This window comes from Carassius carassius, chromosome 12 (genome assembly GCF_963082965.1).
Source record: "Carassius carassius chromosome 12, fCarCar2.1, whole genome shotgun sequence".
Classification (NCBI taxonomy): domain Eukaryota; kingdom Metazoa; phylum Chordata; class Actinopteri; order Cypriniformes; family Cyprinidae; genus Carassius; species Carassius carassius.
Genome location: NC_081766.1, coordinates 15,775,285 through 15,798,474, shown reverse-complemented (window position 1 = coordinate 15,798,474; position 23,190 = coordinate 15,775,285). Strand labels below are relative to the sequence as shown.

The 23,190-nt window shown below is 40.5% G+C and overlaps 1 protein-coding gene across 1 annotated transcript in view; it reads left to right on the top strand.

Moving 5' to 3' along the window:
• LOC132154911 (zinc finger SWIM domain-containing protein 5-like) overlaps positions 1-23,190 on the top strand; it is a 40,280-nt gene that overhangs the window by 5,685 nt on the left and 11,405 nt on the right. Inside the window, exon 2 of the mRNA XM_059563636.1 lies at positions 22,370-22,726. Within this exon, the coding sequence (XP_059419619.1) occupies positions 22,370-22,726 (357 nt within the window). The remainder of the gene's footprint in view (positions 1-22,369; positions 22,727-23,190) is intronic.

The following is a 23,190-nucleotide window of genomic DNA, read 5'->3' as shown; positions in this document are numbered from 1 at the left end:
TGGTGTCTGGCCAAAGCTCAGTCACGGGTTGCTTATCTTGTTCACAGAGTACCATATTCTTGCTAGTATAAAAGCAAAACAAAAACAGCAGATTTTGATTAGAAATTATTTATTTTTTTGTTACACACATTTAGGTTAATGGGTCATTGACATGACACACTTTTGTCCTATCAATTATCTTTATATATATATAAAAAAATAATAATAAATTAACAGTGCAATTTGTGCATGCAATTTTGTAAATACCCAACTTTCTATGTTGGGTGTGTTTAATTTTATTTTAATTAGATTTATATTTTCCTATTATGTCATTACTTTTTTCTAGGTTAGACCACATTACATCTTTTTTTAATTAAAATTTCAAAAAGAGCACATTTCTAAGAACTTGACATGTGTTTTAGCCTAGATTTATCCTTTTATATGTATTGTGGTATCACAGTCTACTTGCTGCCCTTTAACTGCCTTTACAATTTGCACACAGATGGTAAAAGTCTACCTGACTGTGAATATTTATTCAGCTGCAAGCAGGATCCAGTTGTTTCGATCACTTAGGCATTGTGTTGACTGGTTCAAAGGTCTGATTTAATGTGATTAAAATACCCTTCATTGATACCAGAACTTGGATTTTAGTTTTAGACCTCTGAAAGCAAAACATACTCGGAGTACGATTCTTTTTAACAAGCGGAGCGAGCAAGTAGACCTCAAGCTGCCTTTGCACAGATTTCAGCAATTTAGCACAGCCTACATCCATTATTTTTGCATTTAATTATTTGTCTAAGTGTGCTTTAGAAGGCCTGGCAGGGGTCTTTGAGGGCTGATGGGTCTTTGAGCATAAAGCCCAAAGTATGTGAATTCTCAACTTCAAACGCCTTCACACCACTAACTGAGGTGCCTTTTGTTCTTTCCTTCTCCCTAAACTTCCAAAAGAGGATGAGCACTTACAGTTGTGATTACCACACTGCAAGGTCAGTGCATTACTCAAAAGTAAATTCTAGGATATTGTATCTTTTGTCCTAATCTCTCTGGACTTTGTTTCATGACCTCTCTTTGACTTACAAAGTACCGTGACTTTGCATATCTTGTGGAAAACATGACTCTTGTTCTTGCGTTGCCCCAGCATATTACCTCTGAAACATCCTGCCTCCCCCTCAAGTAACTGAAGTGAATAGTGCACGGCTGATAGAAGTAGTTAACAGTGAGAAAGAAAGCACAGCATGCGAGGAAGCACATCAGAGAGACCGAGAGCTGAGTTTCACACGAACATCTTCCACCTCAAGATCACTGCTGGTGTTTAGCACGATATGTTCTCCATCATGTGACCGGGGTGGAAGAAATGGGCATGTTCGTGCAGTTGCAGATGGCCGCGCTCTCTATTATGCTCGATTAGCATCAAGTATTTCCATCCCCATTCTCTCTGTCAATCATTACCCATATATGAGAGAAAGAAAAATGATTTGGCTACTGGATAATAAAAGGACTATTCATTAGCCAGTCTCACATTTGTATGCCCATCTTGTGGACAGGACTACCTCTTTTTTTAACATTACAAAAGATATTCCTGATGAAATATTGATGCAGGAAGGCGTCACTTGCTGATCTTAGTGCCCTGCTAGGTGCACACAATATAAATATCAATGGCTTTCCGTCTCCCCATCTCCCTGCCTACTGGCTTCTTTTTCAATATAGCTTAATGACAGGCCTCTGTTTCCCTGCAGTGGCTGTGCTGATATGGCCCATTAGGCACCGGTTTCTCGCAGGCAGCTGAGTGAACAGATGACTGCAGGAAAATGGTTCGAGGAGAGAGGGGGGAAAGACAGACCTAAAAGGCAAATATGAAAGGCAGAGTAAATAACCAACCTGTCATCCCCTGCTCCCCACCTTCTTCAGCCGCCTTCCTCTGGAGGAAAAAAGAGAAGCAGCTCATTAGTCTTCCTGCCCTCCCTGACTCTGGGACTGACGGTGAACACGTCAGTGCAGCAACAGACATGCAAACATGCTGAGAGGGGGCTACCCCATCCCTTCCCATCCGCTCGTACTCCAAACATGATTAATGTGTGCAACAGCCGTGGGGCTATAGGTCTGGACCGTTCCTCCCCACGCTCCACGCTCTTGAGAGCCCCAACCCTCAACACCCTCCCGGGATGCCTGCACCCTAGTTCCCTGTTAATATATTCGGAAATGTTATTCACCATGTCCTCCACAACCACTGCTGTGGGACACAGAAGTTTGACTTCTGCACCATTCAGCAGAAATAACAGTTCAGATAATTGGTTTTAGTCTCTCGTAACCCACAATAGTAAGCTACAGCACCAGCACAAGAATCAATCGATTCACTCGGGGCTCCTTAAATATTGAACGTAGCCGAATCAGGCTCCATAGTGTGTGGCCAACCTCCGGTTTCCAGGTCATATTCGAACACCTGACTTTGCCGAGGCCCAACGCAGAAGTCATGTGCTGGAAAGAAAACAATGTGCTGAATAGGCATGGCTCAGAGGGTGGAGAATATGTGCTTTTCAATGGGGGATTGTGGTACTTGTCATGGGTGTAACAGGATCAGCGCGCCCTCCACCCTCGAGCGCAGAGGGCAGCCATTGTTATGCTGCAGGAGAAAGGCAGTGGGGGCCGCCGACCCGGGCTGGGCTCGTCTTGTGGGGGTGATGTCCTCTGAGCCCTACACCAGAGACAAATGCAGAGGACACTTCTCAGAGGTCACTGGGGAAAACATATAAAGCTCATCAGAGACTAAGAGAAGAGCATGGAGTAAACATTTACAAAGTTGAATTTAACATCAAGTTTATAACTTGTTTGTCATTCTAAAACAATGCACTTTGCAAGGGCATCCATGATACCCCTTCATGTAAACACATCCACCAGTATACCACAGTCACTTCTTAAACATCTTGAAAGTAACTTCTTGGCTGTCTTTTGATTTTAAATTCACATTTTTTTTGCCTAGTATAATTTCTCCTCAGAAGGAAGGAACACTAAGCACTTTTTGTGCTGTGGCTGCAGAATACGGCAGGCGGCGTCAGAAAGTGTAAATCAGTGTAGAAAGCGCACTGCCTTATCTACTGGATAAAACCAGCCTCCAACAATGGCATTAAAGTACAACTCATGAAAGCCGCAATTAAAACACTATCTGATCTGATTCTGTTCGAAAGACATCATTTTTCTTCTACTTCTTTCTGTATAATGAATGCCCTCAACTTTGGTTGAAAGACACTGAACTGTCAGTATAATTGGGAAGTAATCCTGGTAGAACTGAACAGAAACTGTGCAGCCTAGCAAAGGATCGAAAGCAATCTGTGGATAATGCAGTATTATTTAGGCTACTATTACATTTATATATACATATATATATATATATAAAATATCATTTTTTTTTTTTACTTAAACCAAATGAAAATAAACTGATGTAAGTTTACTTTTTTTTTACTGGCACCACATTTATTCTAAGCACTGTTCTGTAGCATAAGCACTACGTGATATAATGAAACTAATACTTGTGGCTCTTTATTTGTGAATCGTTTGTTTGCTCTTGCCTTCCCTTATGTTGACTTCAGATATTGACATTGAGCTGGTGGTATTACCTTCTTTATAAAACTATTACCATTCTAAAGATATTACAGAGTAATGGATTTGTCTTGCTGTATTTTGAGCTGGCCATGTATTGAAGCACCCGGTGTACAATTTGTTTTCATCAGCAGTAAATGGTGGATCATTGTGGCTGTGACAGGGAAAGTACAAAGACCAGCTAATGAAAGGCAATGGCTGAGGCCCTGGTCTCATCACCACTCATTGCACTCATGGATGAAAACAGGTGTCCTCTTGGGGCTGGGGTTTTCATTTAAAGAGGGATTTTAGAGGAATATTCATGACAGCTATCCTTCATCGGGTGGGTGAAGGGAGGAAAAGAAAAAGAAGAAGAAGTGGGGGGAAGAGGGAAAACGTCAGTGGGGTAGATCAACTAAGGATTGAAGAGGCCTGTCTGGGATAATTCAGTTTGATTGGAGTCTTGGTCTCTCATTACCATTCCAGTTTCAACAGTGAGATGCCCCTCAGTCACCAGTCCAACATGCTCATCTCTTTCTGAGGATGACAATGCCCTAAGTGCAGGTGCTGAAATGAACAGAAGGCCTGGAGTACTGGTTCAGCATTACTATTCTGCATGCATTGAGTCCACTTATAACACCTTGGGCTTGTTTATTTTGTCACAGATTGGAAACTTGTACTCTTGTTGTGATGAAAAGGATCCGTTATTAATTAGAGGCTATTTTCATGGTTTCTGGTTGAGTCATAGTGTCTGGGGTCCAGAAAGTCTTGGGCACAAATACAGACATTCAAAACCCTTTGTTTTAGCCAAAACACAATTACAATAAATCCTAGCATTATAAGGTTTGGTGTTTACTTCTATTGCATTGTAAAGGAACCTGGTTTCAATAAGCTGCCTACACAGGAAGTGAAGCTCATAATGCTTGTTCATGTACAGGCAACTATTTCCTCTGTGGCATCCTTGTGGCTTGAGACCACATCATCTTCACCTGTGTCATAGTTTCATACGAGCTGGCCTCTTTTTGTTCCGTGTACCCAGTATAAAGGTTTAGGATTATGTTCCGCCGTGAACGCTTTATAGAGACCTCATTTAGCACCTGGCATGTCAGTAGTCACCATTTGCAAAGTATAACCTGTCATGAACACAAGCTTGCATTGTCCTCTCAGATGGCAAAGCTAATTCTGCAGTCTTCAGTAAACTGAGGAGGTTAGCGCTATACTTGATTACAAAAGCCCAATCTTGGGAACTCCCTAAGGCTAAACAGTCATTGGACCATGGCAACAGGAATTGTCCAATCCAACACTCCATCCCTAGATGCTCAGTTTTAATCAATAAAAAAGTCTGCCAATGCATATCTTGTGTCGTTGTCATAAAAGGCTGATTTGGCTTCTCTTCACTTACCCAGGATGCTGCGGGCCTTGACTACTGTCAAATTAAAACCAGCTTGAGTCAAAATGGTGAACCCTCATTCTATTCCTTATCCCTTTTATGTAGTTCCTGCTTTATTTCACTGTGTTTCAGCATGGCTGGAGTTGAAGGGGTTTCCCTCCTCTCCCTCAGGTGCCACAGTCTCTCGGAGTTCAGCCCGATTCGAATAGTGCGTGCATGTGTCATAAACACACCCTGGCTTTGAAGTCAGTAGATCACCACAATGGACGGCTGCCTCTCAATTCCCCCAGTTGTAACCCTAGAAGCCTCTTTGTGCAACACACTGTCTTTTGGTTGAACTTCAAAGCATGCAGTTTGCTTCAGTCATGGAATAATGTATTCCAATGTGATGTCCAGATGAAAGTGATGTGTGTGCACATCCATGTGTGCACCTGCATATAGATGTCGTTCTCGAATACAGTATGCTTTATTTTAACCCCCGGAACTGAAGAGCACTTCTCAGGTTATTTCAAGTAGGCCAAGTCCTAAAATCTGTAGCACAAAAACACCTAAACACTAGAGTTTACAGTGTGAATTGTAACCTATTCACAATTTGAATTAAAGTTTTATTTTGCATGTTGTTTTCACTTGACCTTTTTAAAGCAATGTTTACTTATAAAGATTTGAAGGTAACATGCTGATTATTTACTTATGAAAATAGTTTATTTTTAATGTTTATAAGAATTAAATATTTTACATTTTCAAATGGATAAATAGTTCCAGGTTATATATATATATATATATATATATATATATATATATAATATATATATATATATATATATATATATATATTATTTTTGCTATGGTATTAAAATTACAGAGACCTGTGACATTTTACCCATATTGGTACCAACTACGGTTTTGTGACAACACTGTGTTTTCCGATCAGTTAGGTGCTCCATCAGAACCGGTTGTTCTAATGTGTAAGGGCTTAAAGTAACAGTACCAGCATCCATGAGACTTTCTGGAAAGGTGCCCTGAGATGCTCAAAAGATTTGCCTTGTCTTTCTTGATTGAGAAATGTTGTTTGAATTTTCCACAGTCTGTGCTGATTAGACAGAAAAGACAGGCCTCCCCCCATCCTTCCATTAATATTTCTTTTCCAAGCCTCCTTCCTTGCATTTATTAACGAGCCTTCCCCCAATTAAGATGGATGAGACCGCTCTTGAGGGTATTTGTTCAGGTAAGATCTGATTAGCATATCTGATGGATCTGCCTTAATGCGCTGATTAAAACCTTCCTATTTCCCTGGGGCAACTTTAAAGAGATGCTCAAATGAGGACCCCCACACATACTGCTAAGACAAACCACATCAGACCATGCTACAGTGACAGTTTCATTGCTTGTATGCCTGCTATACCCGTCCCATACTTTCTCCTTGTTACTTTAAGCTTTCTTCAGAGCACAAAACCGGCTTGTCATCCATTCCCTTTATTGTTAGGGCAGATATAACAGGATTAGTCCTAACAGAATATATGAGGAACACTGCTGAAACAATCTAAGTTAAGGAATAGTTAAATTTGCTGTGCTTGGTTAAACTTGTAAATGAAGCTGATTAACCGAATCAAGCACTCACAATGAAAACATATAGGCTCCCTGTTTGAAACATTGAAGCCTAGTCTCAAGGACACGAAAAAGCAGCCCAATGAAGATTCATGCCCGTGACCCCTAGGTCCAGAGTCCAGAGTCATGTTCATAACTCATGTGCCGTCCGCATAATATGTGCTAGATGGGGAGTAATGAGCTGTGTTGAACACCCTAGATACAGCACAGATGGGACTTTGCTTGAACATGTCAAACACTATTGAGTGGAGAATGTTGGGATAGAGTGTTTGCATCAGAACAAGGCTCTTTCTTTGTTTTTAGTGTTTCAGACTGTGGCTGGGTATATTTCATAGACCATGCAAACCTGGATTTGAGCGTTTGGCTGTCATCGTGTTTCCTGAACATGCCAGTCTAGTCTCTCTCAGCAGTGCGGCCGTCAGAAAAATCTAGAGAGCTGACTTGTTTTATGAGGTTGTGAGGCCTTTCGGTCCTACACTTCTGAGGTCATGCAAATAAAGCCCTGACAGAGAGGGGACCGTGAGGAACCTCGTGCTAACTCTACAGCACCTGCTTCCAGCCTTGGGAGACAGACTGCACCGGTGTCTGCTGCAGCTGGCTCGGCAGGATCATCTGTAAAACTCTATTTTTGTCTTATTCTGCAGATGCGATGGGAAGTGCTTGGATGGGCTTATTTTTGTACACCTGGATCAGCACTTGGGATAGGGGAAGCTGTAGTGTTGTTTGTTGTATTGGTTTGTTGAGGAATATCGATTACCACTGGTGTCACATTCTTATATATTCTAGTGACAGATTGATATCAAATTTCTGCTGATGATTCCAAATCCAGGTGTGTGGAGGAAGAGCTCTTCAGATGTTCTTTCACTGTCAGGTAATATTCTCATATTAGGGATGCACTAGATTATAATATGGCCAATACAATAACTTGAAAATCATTTTCATTGTATCCTTCAGTACAATATGGTCAATACCATAACCTGAAATTAATTATCATATTATTGGTTAACTGATAAATTAATTTATGGGTGAATGACATGACATGCAGTTCTATCTGTCCATTATGTCATATACTAATAAAAATGCACATTTCATTTTGAAAAGAACCAAGTGATTTTTCCCATTAATCTCAGAGATGTATGTCATGTGCGGAAGAAAAAGTCTGCTGCTACTTCTGTTATATAAAACCAAAAATAAATGGTAAATTGATATCTTATATGGTACAGATATCCCTACCTCAAATTATTGACATTGTTAGATCCATGGTAACCTCCCTGTTCTTTCATGATTCTGCCCTTTTTCTCAGTGTTAACTGTTCCTTAGGCACAGAGCACAATGGCTCATCCTCTAGAATCTCATTGGACCTCTATCCACACTCTGGTAATAGAATTGCCGCCACCTCTGGAAGAGACCTCAGGCCTGGTTCCTACATCTCCTCTCTCAGCTCCCTACTCTCCCTCTTTCACTTTACTCTCTCCTCTATTGTAATACTGGAGTTTGGCTCTGTGCCCGGTTTTCTCCATTGATGTCTTCCTCCCTCCCTCCCCCCACTATCCCTCTGTTTCTGTGAAGTCCACACACTCCACTCTTTGTGGCTGCGGTAAATGAGGCAGTGTGTCCATGGAATTTAAGTAACACATTCCACTGGATACCCCTCCTCTGCCTCTCTCTCTCACACACACACACACACGCACTAGAACCCTCATGTTGCCACCCAGTGCTGTGCCAGCTGTGTGTGTGGGTCATTATGTTTGGCGCGTGGCCCTCGATTGGGTGTCCTGCCACCCCTCACCCCCTGCCTGATTCCGCCGGGCCTTGGCAGATGCCTCCTGCTGACTCAGGACTCCAGTTTATTTGAGTTGCATTGCTGGATTGACTGCTTTCATTCCAGCCTGCCACCCTGAAGAGGTCGATAAAACTCTAATCTCCTCCCCCTGCTTCTCTTTTATGTTCTAGCATTGTTGATTTTCTTTGCACATAATTACATCCACAAAGCAGTTATTTTGAAAAAAGACAGACATTTAATCTGGTGTTGGGATGTGCTTCCGGGCTTCCATTTCATAGGCTTTCTATCAGAGATCTATCTGAACAGATCCTCTGGTAGGGCAGCACCTCCTCAGCTTACCTCATGGGATAAAAGAACCTTTCACAACTGGGTTTCCACTTTACAAATGCTAGAATGTCTCAGGCCTGATATCTATATTAACTTACAAAAACCATTCTGAAATGTACACCAACATAAACTCTCTGGTAGTGCAAGAGTGTGAGCAATGTAACGGGGAACCCCAAAGAATGGCATTTTTGAGTGGGGTGTACAGAATTTCATCCTCCCTCATAGCGGTCAAGGGAAGGGGCCACAATGCTTTGGTTTAAGAGTGTATGTTTTGTGTTTGTTGTTGCCAGAGTGCCCGCGGTTAGTCTAAAAGCCTGCCAGACTCTGCTGGGTCCTCTAATCTCAGGCGGTGAAGAAACACTCTTCACTTTCCATCAGAGTGCTGTTGGACCAGGTCAGAGAAAGGTGCCAGTTGTCTCTATCCTGTTTATCCTTCACATTTACAGTTTGAATAAGAGGGAGAATGTTTTTATTCTCCCTTCTAAACCACACTTATTTTTCTCTGCCGTGGAGTTAATGGATGTTCAGGGCTTCCAGAGGCCCTACCTTTACCTGGTTAGGTAGGTTTTTCCAGCTTGCCCGTGACATGCCAAGTTTTGAAGGGTCCAGCTGGCACAAGCAAAGCCTTTTGTTTTTACTGCACTCTGCATTCAGCCTCAGTCGCACAATGATTTGACACTGGCCTGAGTAGGTATGCGACGACCTTGGCAAAAGGGTGAGGTGACCAATTGTGTGAGCTGTAATTGTTGCCCGTTTATGTAGATACTGCATCATGATAGTTTTATTCTCATGAAACAATTCTGAATGTCTCTAAACGTGCTTTGAATTCTCCCAAATCATGCTTTGTGACATTTGCTGTTGTGCTTTTGAACAGCATGGCACTTCTGCAGAGTTTGGCGAACTTCTTGAGAGACCACAAGTACCTTATTGGCCAGCTTTCTCAGAGAGACCTTCCTTTGGTTGCCCTCTCCAACAGGGACAGAGGGCGACATATGAATATTCATGCCGTTGGTTACTTAAAGCAGTGCTTAAATCTACATAATTTGTGTTTAAGCGCCTTTCAGATGGCCTTTTCCTTTTTTGACACTCTTAAGAAAAGGAGCCATACTTAGTAATCAAGCTGTCATTGTAGGACGGATCCTAACACTCAAAAAGCTACTCCGATGTTCTGGTTAAAAGCAGCCAGAGACTGTTTTTAAATCCCTTGTGTCAGTGTCCAGTCTCATAAAGCCTGAATGAAGTGCAGTTGTGCATTGTCAAAGATTTGAAGTGTTGTTGTTTTTTTTTTATCTTAAAGGGGTCATTGGATGCTAAATTCACTTTTGCATGTTGTTTGAATATAATGTGTACACATCTACCCTATAATGATAAAAATCCACCCAGTGGTTTTTATTTAATCCCTAAAAATAATATCTCCTTTTTCAAATCAGGATGTTTACAACTTCTTGACTTTGTGAGGTCACACAGACGAAGGCCGCTATCGCGATTGTTGATTGACACTGCTGTTTTACCTTAGACCGGCTCCATAGCGATCGAGATGTTCCGTTGTTGGATGTAATTATAATCATAGCAGTCGTCATTTACTCCTGACATCGCTGAAGACACTGTTGATTACTTCTGTTTGTGAAGGGAATGCACCCAAGATCTACCTTAATGTGTTTTATGTTTGTGCAAATCATTTGTTGATCCAGCTTCAGCTTTCAGCTGAAGTGAGTATAAGGCTTTTTTTATGAATCTTTGCAAATCACTGTTCCTAACCACGTGCTAGTAAGCAAGTTTCACGGCAAAATGCGACTAAAGGGAAAAGTCTCTCAGAGCACCTTTCATCACTCCACAGAAGAGAGGGGCGGGGTTAGCAGAGCTCATTAGCATTTTAAAGCAAAATGCAAAAAATGGGTTGATTTCTGCAGAGATTATTTTGACAAGGTAAAAAGGGTGTTTTTTCACACTACCATTGAGAAATTAATCAAAATATGTTATAAACTTTGCATTAAGACCCTAAGGAATCATATCAACTTGTGGAAAATGTGCATCTGATGACCCCTTTAAGACTTTTAATTTAGATTTATCATCTGTGTGTAGTTGTTTTTTTAAATTGTTAATATTCAATGTATTTCATCTTATTCTGTGGAACTGTTAATGCCCCAACCGTTTGTGTCTTTCCTGGCTTGCCGTAGAGAGGTTGTTATTGGTGAGCTGCTCTTTTAAAAGCTTCAGGGCTGTTTTAATGAATGGGTATCTGGCAATAGGCCTTTTCTTTGTACACGGAGCCCAACTAAAGTGCATTGTGTTGTATTGTTTACAGAGCATTTCCTATTATTCTGAATGCGAGCACATGTGAATGTCAATGAAAACCTTTAAACAGCCCAGTCTGAAATAAGCGGTTTTACTTATTTGGGATGAACATGTTTGTTTTCTTAAATGAGGGACATGTAAGTTAGTATGTTGGAATAATCAATATATTGAATTATCGCACATTGTACATGACCTCGATAATTTTTGGTGATGAAATATATTGCCCATTATATTTACATAAAAATTACAAAAAACAACAACATGTTTTTTGCATTCCACTTGCGCCTGTGTCTTTTGCAGTTTCTCATACATAATGTGGTGTAGTCGGTGCTAGTTCAAATGTAAAAAATGCTTCTACAAACAAAGTTTCATCTGCAGATATGGCCTTGTTTAGGGATCTGTGCCTTTGTGCATACAGGCATCTGACTGATAAGAGGGATTGTGTTTTTCAGCAATACAGTGCACCAGTTTAAATTACAGAGAAAAGGAGGTCAGAGGAAAATCTGTAGATGTAAAAATCTCTGTACAAGTTATTTGTGAATTTTTTTTCTACTTTAGTTATTTTGCACTTTTTGTTAGTAAATGTTTATTTACTATTTATTCAAGTTGTTTTATTTTTCACATTTCAAATTTCCATGACCTAAATATTAGAGCCCGACCGATAGGATTTTTTGGGGCCAATGCCGATGCCGATATTAACTCGAAAAGAGCCGATTTATTAGCCGATATTTTGATTTTGAAAATAAACTGGATATTAGACCCATTTCCTATAAACTGCACTTACACAACATTCAATAGCAAAATATCTGCCTGTTCTATGTATGTGGGCTGTATAAACCATTTTCCAGAAGGGATTATGTTAAAAAAAAGCCTTAGATTACAGTCTCAATGAATAAACAATTGCACATCAAAAGTATATATTTTTTTAATGATCAAAAAACAGTCTGGTTTTAAACATTTAACACTTTTACTTTCTTCCAGTTGAAGCCGGTTTTAGCAGTCTGTGTGTGTACTGTAAATAAATTATAATACTAAAGTTAAAGTATTTGCAGAAGTAGTCCCACACTTTGCTGCTACAGCATTCACCTTTTTCAGCCATCTGTAGGCAGAAAGAGAGACAGAGAAAGAATAAGCATGTGTATTAATATCACCATGTATCATTACTCATGTCATCATTAGAATTATAATAATAATAAACAGGGATCTCCTACATAGGCAAAAATTTGAAATATATATATTTTTTTATTTTTCAAGCAATAGGTTTGACCTATTACCTACTTATCTTTAACAATATTATTACAACATTTTCCTGTTATGTCTGTAAAGTTGCTTTGAAACAATATGTAAAAAAGAAAAAAAGCGCTTGTTCAGCTCACATTTATTTACATGTCCCCTCTGGTTTAATCATTTCTGACGCAGCTACTGTAGTTACTGTAACTACACTATTTGCTCTCACAGACACATTCACAACGGACCCGTACATCTTCTCTTCTTTTTGTGCAGTTTGAATCAAAACATCGTCATGCGCTGGCGAACGTAAAGTTAGCCTACTGTTACCGGAAGATTACGGAATCAATTCGAAGTTGAATGGTTAACGTTAGTGTCATGAACACACCGCTGTCAATTTTAAGAAGAACCACCTTCAAACAAGTTAATAGCAAGCATTTAAGGGGCTTGCTAAAAAAGGAAGCTATATTAGCGTTAGAGTAACGTAACAGTTGTTGTTTTTTCGAGGCACGCTGTACATAATTTCTAGTCATTGACTACACGCGGCCCCCTGCCACAGTTACGCGGTCATAATGTGCAGATATATTTAGATATATTATCTGCAGATATATTTAGAATAAGTTAAACGCTAACGTTATAGTTTGACCTCTTATTAACGTTCGCGCTCTTCCACTGATAAACATGGTATTAGCTTTGTTGCTAATCTAATATAGCAATGCATTAGCGGCTGTAAGTGATGTTACAGAATATTTAGAAGTGATAATGATAGGACCGTTAGCTAGAACTACCACACTGTTTTTATATACAGTGTATGAACTAAATCTACAATCATTTCACATGACGAACGACAGACTCACCGTCAAAAGAGTGCACCTCCTGTGGCTTGGCTGATAGCTTTCTTCTGTAGTGGATTTCTGGCGCTGTTGTCAACTGGGGAGTTGCAGAGCTCCCTCTGGTGGGCAAACTATGCAACACTCATAACATGAGTGAAGCATGAGACTCTGTTTCTCATGTTTCATCGGCCGTTATAAACGCCGATGCCGATTTAAATGCAATTAGCTCATATAGGCCGATATATCGGTCGGGCTCTACTAAATATTCTTAAGAATTAAAAGTTTGTTTGTCATTTGAAAGTGTGTAAGCCTTCTTGAATTTTATGCTGTTAAATTATGATTTTATATTCAGTGGCATAAAATGGCCTTGAAATGACCAATAATATCGTTTATCGCATTTATTTCTCGGGCAACACATCGCACAACAAAAAGCCGTTATCATGACAGCAGTCCCTTCCTTTCTCAGTGTTTTGGTTTTAATGTGTCAATATAATTGCACACCTGAACTAAACAATCTATTTAATGTGTATTTAATTTTATTCAGTCACTATTGAACTTTAATGAATTATGGCAGCTCTGTCTTGCTCAACTGGCTTCATTAAATTTAAAGAATGTGAAGAATCTAATAATATTTGTATTTTAATAGTATTATTTATCTGAAATGTTTCATTTGAGCTTTTTGCCTTATGTTGGTAATTTGTCCCTAAACTGGAAAAACTATCATCACAATGCACCGGGGGCAACCATTCTGCACTTACAATAGGGCATTGTCTCACTTTGAGAGAACACCAATGCACTCCAGGCCGCTTGGATGCTATAGTTTTTGCTGGCAGCAGTGTCCCTAGTCTTCATTCCTCTATCTCCTATCTGTCCGTTCCTGTCCTCCTCCTCTCCTCTCAGTCTGGGCCACCGATCTCCCAGCAGCGGTGGTCACACAGGACTCTGCTTCCAAGCTGACGCCTGCTAACTGCTGCTGGCTCTTTGTGGGCAACAATGGCAGGCCAGGCCCCAGCCTGAGGCCTAGACAGACCCGTCAACAACAAAGGGGGCCTGTGAATCGGAGGCCCAGTGGGCAGCCGGTGCAAGGGGAATAAAGCAGGTCAGGGCCAGATTAAGAGTGCTGAGGGGAACACAGCACAGGGCTAACGGGTGCATGCCAGCTCAAAAGGCACTCCTGAGAGAGATGGAGGGAGGGAGGCTACAGACAATGGGGAGTTTAAGGAGGAGGTGGGGGATAGTTGGAGGAGGAGCGTTTGTAATTAGAGATGCTGCCATTGCTGCCTCAGCTGATTCCTTAGCTGTGCACACCTTCAGGGTCTCATCACCGTAATGCATGCAACAGCTAAGCTGGAAGGGCTCAATGGGAATAATTCCTTTTGTGTTTGCATTCCCCTCCCTTGTTTTTTGTCCTTGTCCATATGCTTTGGTTTGTTGAGCATTTTCTGCAGGAAATCGTAAGGAGGGGCTGATTGGATGTGGTGTTTTAGTGCTATTTAATGGAAAACTTGAAAGGTAATATAGTATGGTTTTCTCAGCACAGTTAAGGCCTCTTTAATAGCAGTACATTGAAATAAAAAATTTTGTCTGAAACCAAACATTGTACAGAAAACTGAATCCTTAAATGCTAATTTTACTTTAAATTAAATTTTAATCTTTGTTTGGAATAATTAAATTATTTTGGTGTTTAGCAGCCTTTTAAATAGTATATATATATATGTATATATATATATATATATATATATATATATATATATATATATATATATATATATATATGATGAGATGTTGCACTAAATGGTCCCACATGAGAAACTATTCTTTATTAATACACTAAAACAAGAGAGTGGTTGCTTCAGAGTATAGGGACTTGTATAACTAGGATACACAAATATGAAATAGTTTTGCTATAAACATTTATTAGATGTTAAAGGTTTCTGGTCACAATTTTTTTCAGTCACTGAAATATCAGTGCATCCCTGCTTTATATGAGAGTTAAGCAAGAATAGTTTAGTTTATAAGGCAGCAGGAGAGGAATGAAATGCATGTAAGTATTGCTGCCGGGACAAGCCCAGAGTACATATTGACATTTTCTTACCTTGTAGATGAAAACACAAAGCACACAACAGATGTGAGCTTATTGGTCCTCACTCTCAGAAGGTTTTTTCCATCTTTTATCTGATACTGGTTTTACAGCTGCAGGGCAAACTGAAGTCATACCTCCTCGAAGGAAACGGTTTAAGATGGAATGCCTTGGGAGAGCAGAAAAGAGTCTTGACGCTGTGAGGCCCACACAAGTTACTCGCAAAGCCGTTTCCTCTGTCAATCGGGTTTCTTTCCTTTTCAAGTATTGATTGGGGATTTTTTTTTTTTTGGTTTTGAATGGATGAGTCATGAAATATAAGCTTCTTAAAGCTTTATCTGTCAGTGCAGGCTATGCTTCTAGTGTGAGCAGAGCTCAGAAGAGCCATTGTGTCCTGCAGACTGCTGCTTGTCAATTGCAGGCCAGCAGATGGTTTGTACATGTTCGCATATTAAACGGAACCAAGTCTGCATTTAGGGAAATGAGCTGTAAAAGGCCAAAGTGCTGTAGAAAGTCTTGGAGGGCACATGCTGATGCACAAGGGCTGATGGTGGTTGGCTGTTCACAAACAATCCATCAGTGATCAGGGAGTGTGCAGGCCGGTGACCTTTCCTAGCTGTCAGATTGTCTTATACATGCAGACTACCCTCAAAACAATACCAAACCTTTGCTTTTTTATTCATGCACAGCATCTAGATGAGGCTTGATACTGACTGTAGTTTAATAATATGGCTAGTCATTGTTTGATCATCTTTTTAATCCATTTAGCAAAAGAAAACAAGACGTTGTGTTTGTGTCGTTCTTTTGTGCCATGTTTTTGCAAGGCATATTTGCTTTCTTTATAGCAGCTGCACAAAGACGAGAACAGCTCAAGTATTACAGTCTTGTGCGCTCTGTGTACTGCATACTGTTTTGAACTAGCATGCTATCCCTATTGTGCAGGCAAATGGAAACGTATGCATAGCTAGCTTTTTTAGATGCCATAGAATAAAACCTTGAACAGAAATAATGAAAGGATATCCCCCGCCTCTCTTTCCACACCGTACGGTTTCACTTCAAGTGCATCTGCTTTTATCTCAAGCAGGACATCTGGTTGTGCTTACTGCCTGTCCAAAAGTGCGATTCATCTCCTCCTTTTTTGACCCGTTCACCTTCAAATTCATCCACCTCTCCGGCTTGTTTTCAGGCTTCGCTGGGTGAATTATCTGAAAATAAAGGCTCTTCAGCCAGGGCTAGTTTTCATCAGATGCTAAATTGTTGGTTTTGAACTACCTGGCGCTGTATGATTAGCCCAGCTTTTTATTCCCCCCTTCAATTCACCCATAATGCACACGGCTCGGCCTTATGGAGACCACATTCTCCTCTCCGGGTCTTATCTGCTATTTCCACGGACGTCAGACCCTCTGCTTGGTGCTAGCCCGCTGAAAAAGATCCTGATTGACCCCCACGCACCTCTTTCTCAAGGTTCACAATTCACTGGATCAGAAATCAATTATGTGTGATCGTGACAAATGACTAGGGGGGCCTGCTGTTTGAGGGATATCACAATTGAATCAATCAAGCCTTTATCAGGGCAAATAAAACCCCCTGTGCATGCACTGAATGTATGTGCCTGTGCAAATGCATGTCTGTTGTGTGGGCGCTATATTGGTGGGGGGAGCTAGGATGCTGATGCGGTGTTAACCATATTGCTGCTGGGACAGATGGAAGATGGAGAGGGTGGTGGTGGGGGGGAGGAGCATGCGGCGTTGGCTCAGTGCCTGCCGTACAGGACCCCGTTTGGCCTCCACGGCTGATTAGAGGTTAATGGTTTAAGAGTGTGTGGAGACTCTGCCATGATTGGCCAAAATGTTCTTGAGTGGGCGTGTCTGAGGGGTGGCAGATGGCGTGGATAGAGTGAGGCTATACGTAAATGAATGAAAAAGGGGGACTCCTCTCCTGTTCCCTGATCAGTGGCCATCGCAGCGGTGTGAGTTCCCCCTGTACGCCTCCCTCCCCAACAGATGGCCATTGGAGCGCAGTGGTTAAAATGACTCCAAACGCCCAGGTTGGATGAGTGGTCATTGCCAGCGGATTAATTATGACTGTTACACATAAACAGAGAATCGTAACGAGGCCGGCGGACTCTGTTGTGTCGTGATGATGCTACGAAGCTTGGCGCAGTGATTAGAGTCGGCCCAAGAGGGGTAGTTTCCTGAGAGAAAACCGTCTTCTGTCATATGGACGGTGACTAAGGAAGCCCACAATCCTTCTCCAGAGATGCACTTTGATTGTCTAAATGTGTAAGAACATCCATTTGAAGTTACTTTTAAATGTTTTTGTTTGTGTCTCATGCATGAGGAAAGGATGCACACCTGTTTTTATCACTTTTTCTGCCGTTGGAGTTTCGTTTGATGTTCTAGTTTCTTCTACTTTGTCACTCACCTAGTTTTACTTTGCTGCCAGTTTAAAGTTCACATTACTAGAGGTTTGGCTATTGTTTGTCATTGTTCTTTCTTTTTCAATGCTATTCTTTTATTGCTATTTAAAATAATCTTTAGTTGTGATATGGCATAAAAAACCTCTTGTTGTTAATAACAATAAAATGATTATTGTTTCAATTCTATGGAAATAACAAAATTCACACCATAACTAGAACAATAGCATCACAGAGGACTGTTGACAGTCAAGCAGAATCCACCTGGCATTAAAGATCTTGAGCATTTAAAGCAACAGACGAGATAACTGCAACACACTTATAACAAACATATCGTTACTGTGCATTAGTATGGACACAAATATAGTTATCGTTATAGTTAGCATTCTTGGTGCATCACAAGCGTTAAGGACAGTTCACACCAAGAATGCTAACGATATATTTGTGTCCATACCAATGCACGGTAACGATATGTTTATTATAAGTGTGTTGCAGTTATCTCGTCTGTTGCTTTAAATGCTCAAGATCTTTAATACAGTTTAGCAAGCCTCTGGAAAATGCCGAAATCATGTGATGTGTCTGGTGCAGACATGATGGAGATTAGCCTGAAAAAAGCAGTTGTGGAGACGATGGTGGAGCAGCATTTATTGCTGCATCTGAGCAACAAAAGGCCAGCAATATGAGAGAGAATAAAAAGACAAGGAGGGCTCTTCATGTCCATCAGTAGCAGATGCACGCTCTCTCCAATGTAACCTCTGTCACATGAGCCTATGGGCTCATCTGCTCTTCCATAACCCCACTGACTGATTCTAACACACGTCACACAGAAAAACACAGTGAGCTTATTTTGTAATATCTGTGCTAACTAAAGCCCCTTTCACACTGCACGTCGGACCCGGCATATTGCCGGAACATTGCCGGGTCGCCTTCTGTGTGAAAGCAAACATGTCCCGGGATTGATTCCGGCATTGAACCCGCTCAGGGGACCTAGTAACATTGCCGGGTTCAACCCGGGACGAGCGCTGTGTGAACAAAAGCCAGATCTAATGCTGTGTCGAAGTGATGACGCACATTATCGTGCGACTCTTTTACCGGCTGTTTTGAAGGAAGATCAACGTTTGCGGCGAAAAAATATGTGCAAACTGTAAAGAAGGAGAGATCAATTAGTTCCTCACTTTCCGCGCTAAGGCCGAGATCGTTCGCTTGCTTCAGTGAAAGTATAACGTGCCTAACGTTTCCGTCTCGTACATTACACGTCACGCCCTGATGTCACGTGTCATTACGGGATCTTTACGGGTTGTGTGTGAAAGCACGCACATATCCCGGGTAATCACTGGCAGCGTGAAAGTGCAAAATCTAGCGACCCGGGAACAATTGCCGGAACACTTCACCTGTGTATTTGCCGGAATGGCAGTGTGAAAGGGGCTTAAGGCGGTTGGTGTTGTTATTATTATTATTATTATTATTGGTACTATTACAATATAAATGTTAACATTAAATTTCAGTATAAAGTGTGACTTTGTACTGTGGACATGAATGATATCGGTTTACTTGGACCAGTAATACCATAACAAAAATTATATATATATATATTAGGGGTGTGACGAGATCTCGTGGGCATTTTAAATATATTTGTATTACACTTGCCCTTTCACCAGTGGTGGTATGTAAGATATTTTATCTTCACATCAGGCAAATGTAGTCTTTATCCAGTCATAAAAACAGAATTCACAGTTTTACGCGGAATGTCACGGAAATTAGTTTGAATTAATTAAATATAAAGCCACAAAAGTTGATTTAAATATGAATTCTGTATGTTCTGCATGTCTCGGTTAATGAATGGCGCAGAGGCGCGGTTTCATTTACCACACACATACACACACACACACACACACACACACACACACACACACACACACACACTGAAGCGCGCGTGATGCTCGTGGTGATTTCAGCGTCTGCTGTCTCATTAAATGAGGACGGAAACACATGAACATCTCCAAAACTGCTCTGAGAGTCACTTCATGAGCATTTTACCGTTTGATTCGAGTAAAACTACAGTCATATCACATACACAGAATTGTAAAAGTATTCGAGGCAACCCGTCAAAATAAAAGTCCGGTACTGTTTTTCAGTAGAATGTACATAGCCTACTACTACAACTAAAATTAAACAAACATAATTTTTAAGGATTAATCACACATTTCTTCCATGTTTTAATTTTAATAGTAAATCCTCTTTGTTTGCCAAAAAGATAAATGATAAATGAAATTAATGTTTTATGCCTCCATTTGATAACCAAAAAATGTAAATACACAACACAGAAATTCTGAAGGAAAAAAAATTAATAAGACTACTGTAAGTAGTAGTTAAGTAAATAAATTTAATTAATAAATTAAGTTGTTTATACATTCAAATAATTATACATGCTTAAACACAGAATTTGGTAACAATAAAAAAATATAAATAATATAGTGAGAATAAATTTCATTTCATAGGGCCCTAAACATGTAATTTCTTGGGGCCGTAACTATCCCCTCAGCCTTGCTGGATAAATGGATACATTAATTGTTTTTATTATATATATATATATATATTTCTGCATATTTTTTTAAATAGATGTTTAATTTCATAAAGTAAAAGTTTATTTCAAAATGCAACCTACATTTTTTTGCCATTGTGTTTTTCAGTTGAATAAAAGAAAATATTTCCCTATATATTTCATCATTAAGAATTTCTTAAAAAAAAAAAAAAAAGTCTAAATCTCGTCTCATCTCGTGGGATAAGTGTCTCGTCACATCTCTAATAACTATACATAAAATTGCTTTTATTTTTTTTTACTAGTAGTTGTGATGTAAAAGGAAGGAATCACAAAATGTTTTGGATTGTGGAAAACATTTAATTAGCACTTCAACTCTTATTCTCTCTTACTCTTTATTATGAACATAAAAGCCCCAAGTCATCCCTCTGAAAAAGCTGATTCTGTTTCTGATAAGGGTTGACACATAGGAGGAGTGGACCTGGACAGCACAGAACAGCAGAATGACTTCTCCTAAAAGCTGCTGGGAAATGAACTTATTTCAGCCACCATTACCGTTAAACATTATCATTGTAGGGAGGCACGATCGGCTCCATTTGATACTGGGTGGGATGTGTCCTTCATGTGACTAATGCGACTCGGCGTTTGGAAAGATCAAGCAAAACTGAAGGTGATAGCCATTTCAAATTTAGGCCTGCTTAGTCTCAGCTGTAGTTTTTGCAGTTCAAGATAATGCATTTTTGAAATGTAAAACAATTCAGTCTTTGCATACGTTGTGGTAGGCAAGATGAGCCATTGTTTGCCTTGCAAACATGAATAGGGTTTGACACATGTTTGAAAAAGCCCTTCCATACATCATGTTTTGCAAACAGGATAAGCCTTAAAGCACACTCACAGTCAATGCATCAGCTCCGTAAAGACGTTGCGACACCGTCAGTTGCGGTCGCAGTGAAAACGCACAGTTTGAGCATTCTTGCTGTACTCCTTAAAAGAAAAATGAACCCTATATATGCACTTCCTCCTTACACACATCCTGTGGACAATTGTCTCTCTAACCAAATTCACTTTGAACTCCGCATTGTGCCAAAAGTAATTTGCAACACATAGGGGCACTCCCTCTCCCCTTCTCTCTTTTATCAAAATGAAAACAGACATCACTATAAACTCCCCTTAATCAGATGGATCTGTTGTGTTGGCTGTGCCTGAAAGGGTTTGGCTTTTCCAAAATCTCGGGGCTGAGGAGGGGGCTGACTTCTCAGAAGAACTCGTCTGGAAAAGCCTTTTGTGGGATTTTGCAAGGGAACAGCCAGCTTTGCTCAAGCTTATTAGGCACCCCTGTCGCACCAGCCGAACCCTAGAATGAATTGTGATGTGTGCAGTTGTCTGTTTCCCTGCACATGTGTGTGTATATGTGGGCGCATGTAAAAACACCTTCTAGCTCTGGTGTATTTTTTTTCTGTCACGGAGGCTTTATTTGTCAGCTGGACACATTTCTGGGCATATGGGGTGGAAACGAATGAGACTTGCCCTGCCTGTTCCTGTCGACAGCCTGTTCCTTGAATCATTTCAGCCGTTGACTCTGCAAGGATATATGGCATCCTGATTCTGTTACATGTAAGCTTATATAGTGATTTGCGAACCCATGTAGTTTCCTGTGGATTGTGATGAACAGCTCTATTGTAATGGTTTAGAATGATACAGTAATTCTAGTCCCCCAGCCCCCTTCCTTTGGCTTCCATCTTTAATAATTTAAGAGTCAAAGTGAAGAATGAGCTCTCCTATTGGCCGCAGAGACATGCATAGTCTTTCTTCCTTCATGCTTTTGGTTCTCTAGGATGTTGCAGAAACTGTAACCAAAGCAACATCTTTTCATGTTTGATATTAAATAGTTAATTAATAATCTAATGTCTCCAAAAAGGACCAGTAAATTATATGAGTGATGTAAAGTGATGGATTTTTTAACATTTTACATTTTAAGGGCCTTTCACAGCCAATATCCTATAGGGCTCTATTGTAGCATGATCTACTAGGATTTGGAGATAGCACTCTGCTGCAATTGGATAGCATCTCACATATCTTGTGGTTTGGTAACCATTAACTACCAAACTAGTCTCTTGTACAGTCAAACAATCAGATGTGGATTTAGTAGCACCCTCATTTTCCCTTTAGTCATTGCTGGTAACCAATCTTGACTTGCAACCTCCAGATCCAGAATGAGATTTTTTTTTTAGGACCAATGAAAGACATAGAATCAATGCTGCTCAAATTACATCAAATGTCATTGTTAACTTAAACTTTTTCTCTCTGGCTCTTCCTATGCAGGTTTCCACCTCAGTGGCACAGTCACAGAGCCGGCAACACAATCCGAGCCTGAGACGACGCATAAGGTGGCCATCAGCTTCGACCGCTGTAAGATCACGTCAGTAACATGTGGCTGTGGCAACCGAGACATCTTCTATTGCGCACACGTGGTGGCGCTGTCCTTATACCGCATCCGCAAACCCGAGCAAGTCAAACTGCGGCTGCCCATCTCAGAGACACTCTTCCAGATGAACAGAGACCAGCTGCAAAAGCTGGTGCAGTACCTTATCACAGCCCACCACACAGAAGTACTGCCCACCGCCCAAAAACTGGCAGATGAAATCCTGTCCTCCAATTCTGAGATCAACCAAGTACATGGTGAGTAGCATAAATGAAGAATCACATGACCAAAATGCCTTTTCAACAGTCAAATGTTTCATAGATTTTAGAAAAAAAGCAAGTATACACCCTTTTGAAAGCTTTATTCAACACATTGTGCAAAAATAAATTCCACCTCTTCCTGATCGCTTATCCAAGGAACCTCCAAAACCAGGAAGTTCCATTTCTTGCCCTCTGACCTTGTTTTAAATATGAATATAGGGGTCAGGCAGAATGCCCCTTATCAATATTTAATCAGAGGCTACACTTTAAATCCGGAATGTGCAGAATGTGTTAACCTGTCAAGATGTTGGTTCAAAAGTGCAAAAGGACACCTACGTCCTGCTTATACAAGGACACACAGCACCTTCTGTTTATAGCAGTTTGTGCCTCACTAGCCCATTGCAGCCATTATAAAGCCATTAAGTACACTAATAATTTACTATTATACTGAACAGGGTTAC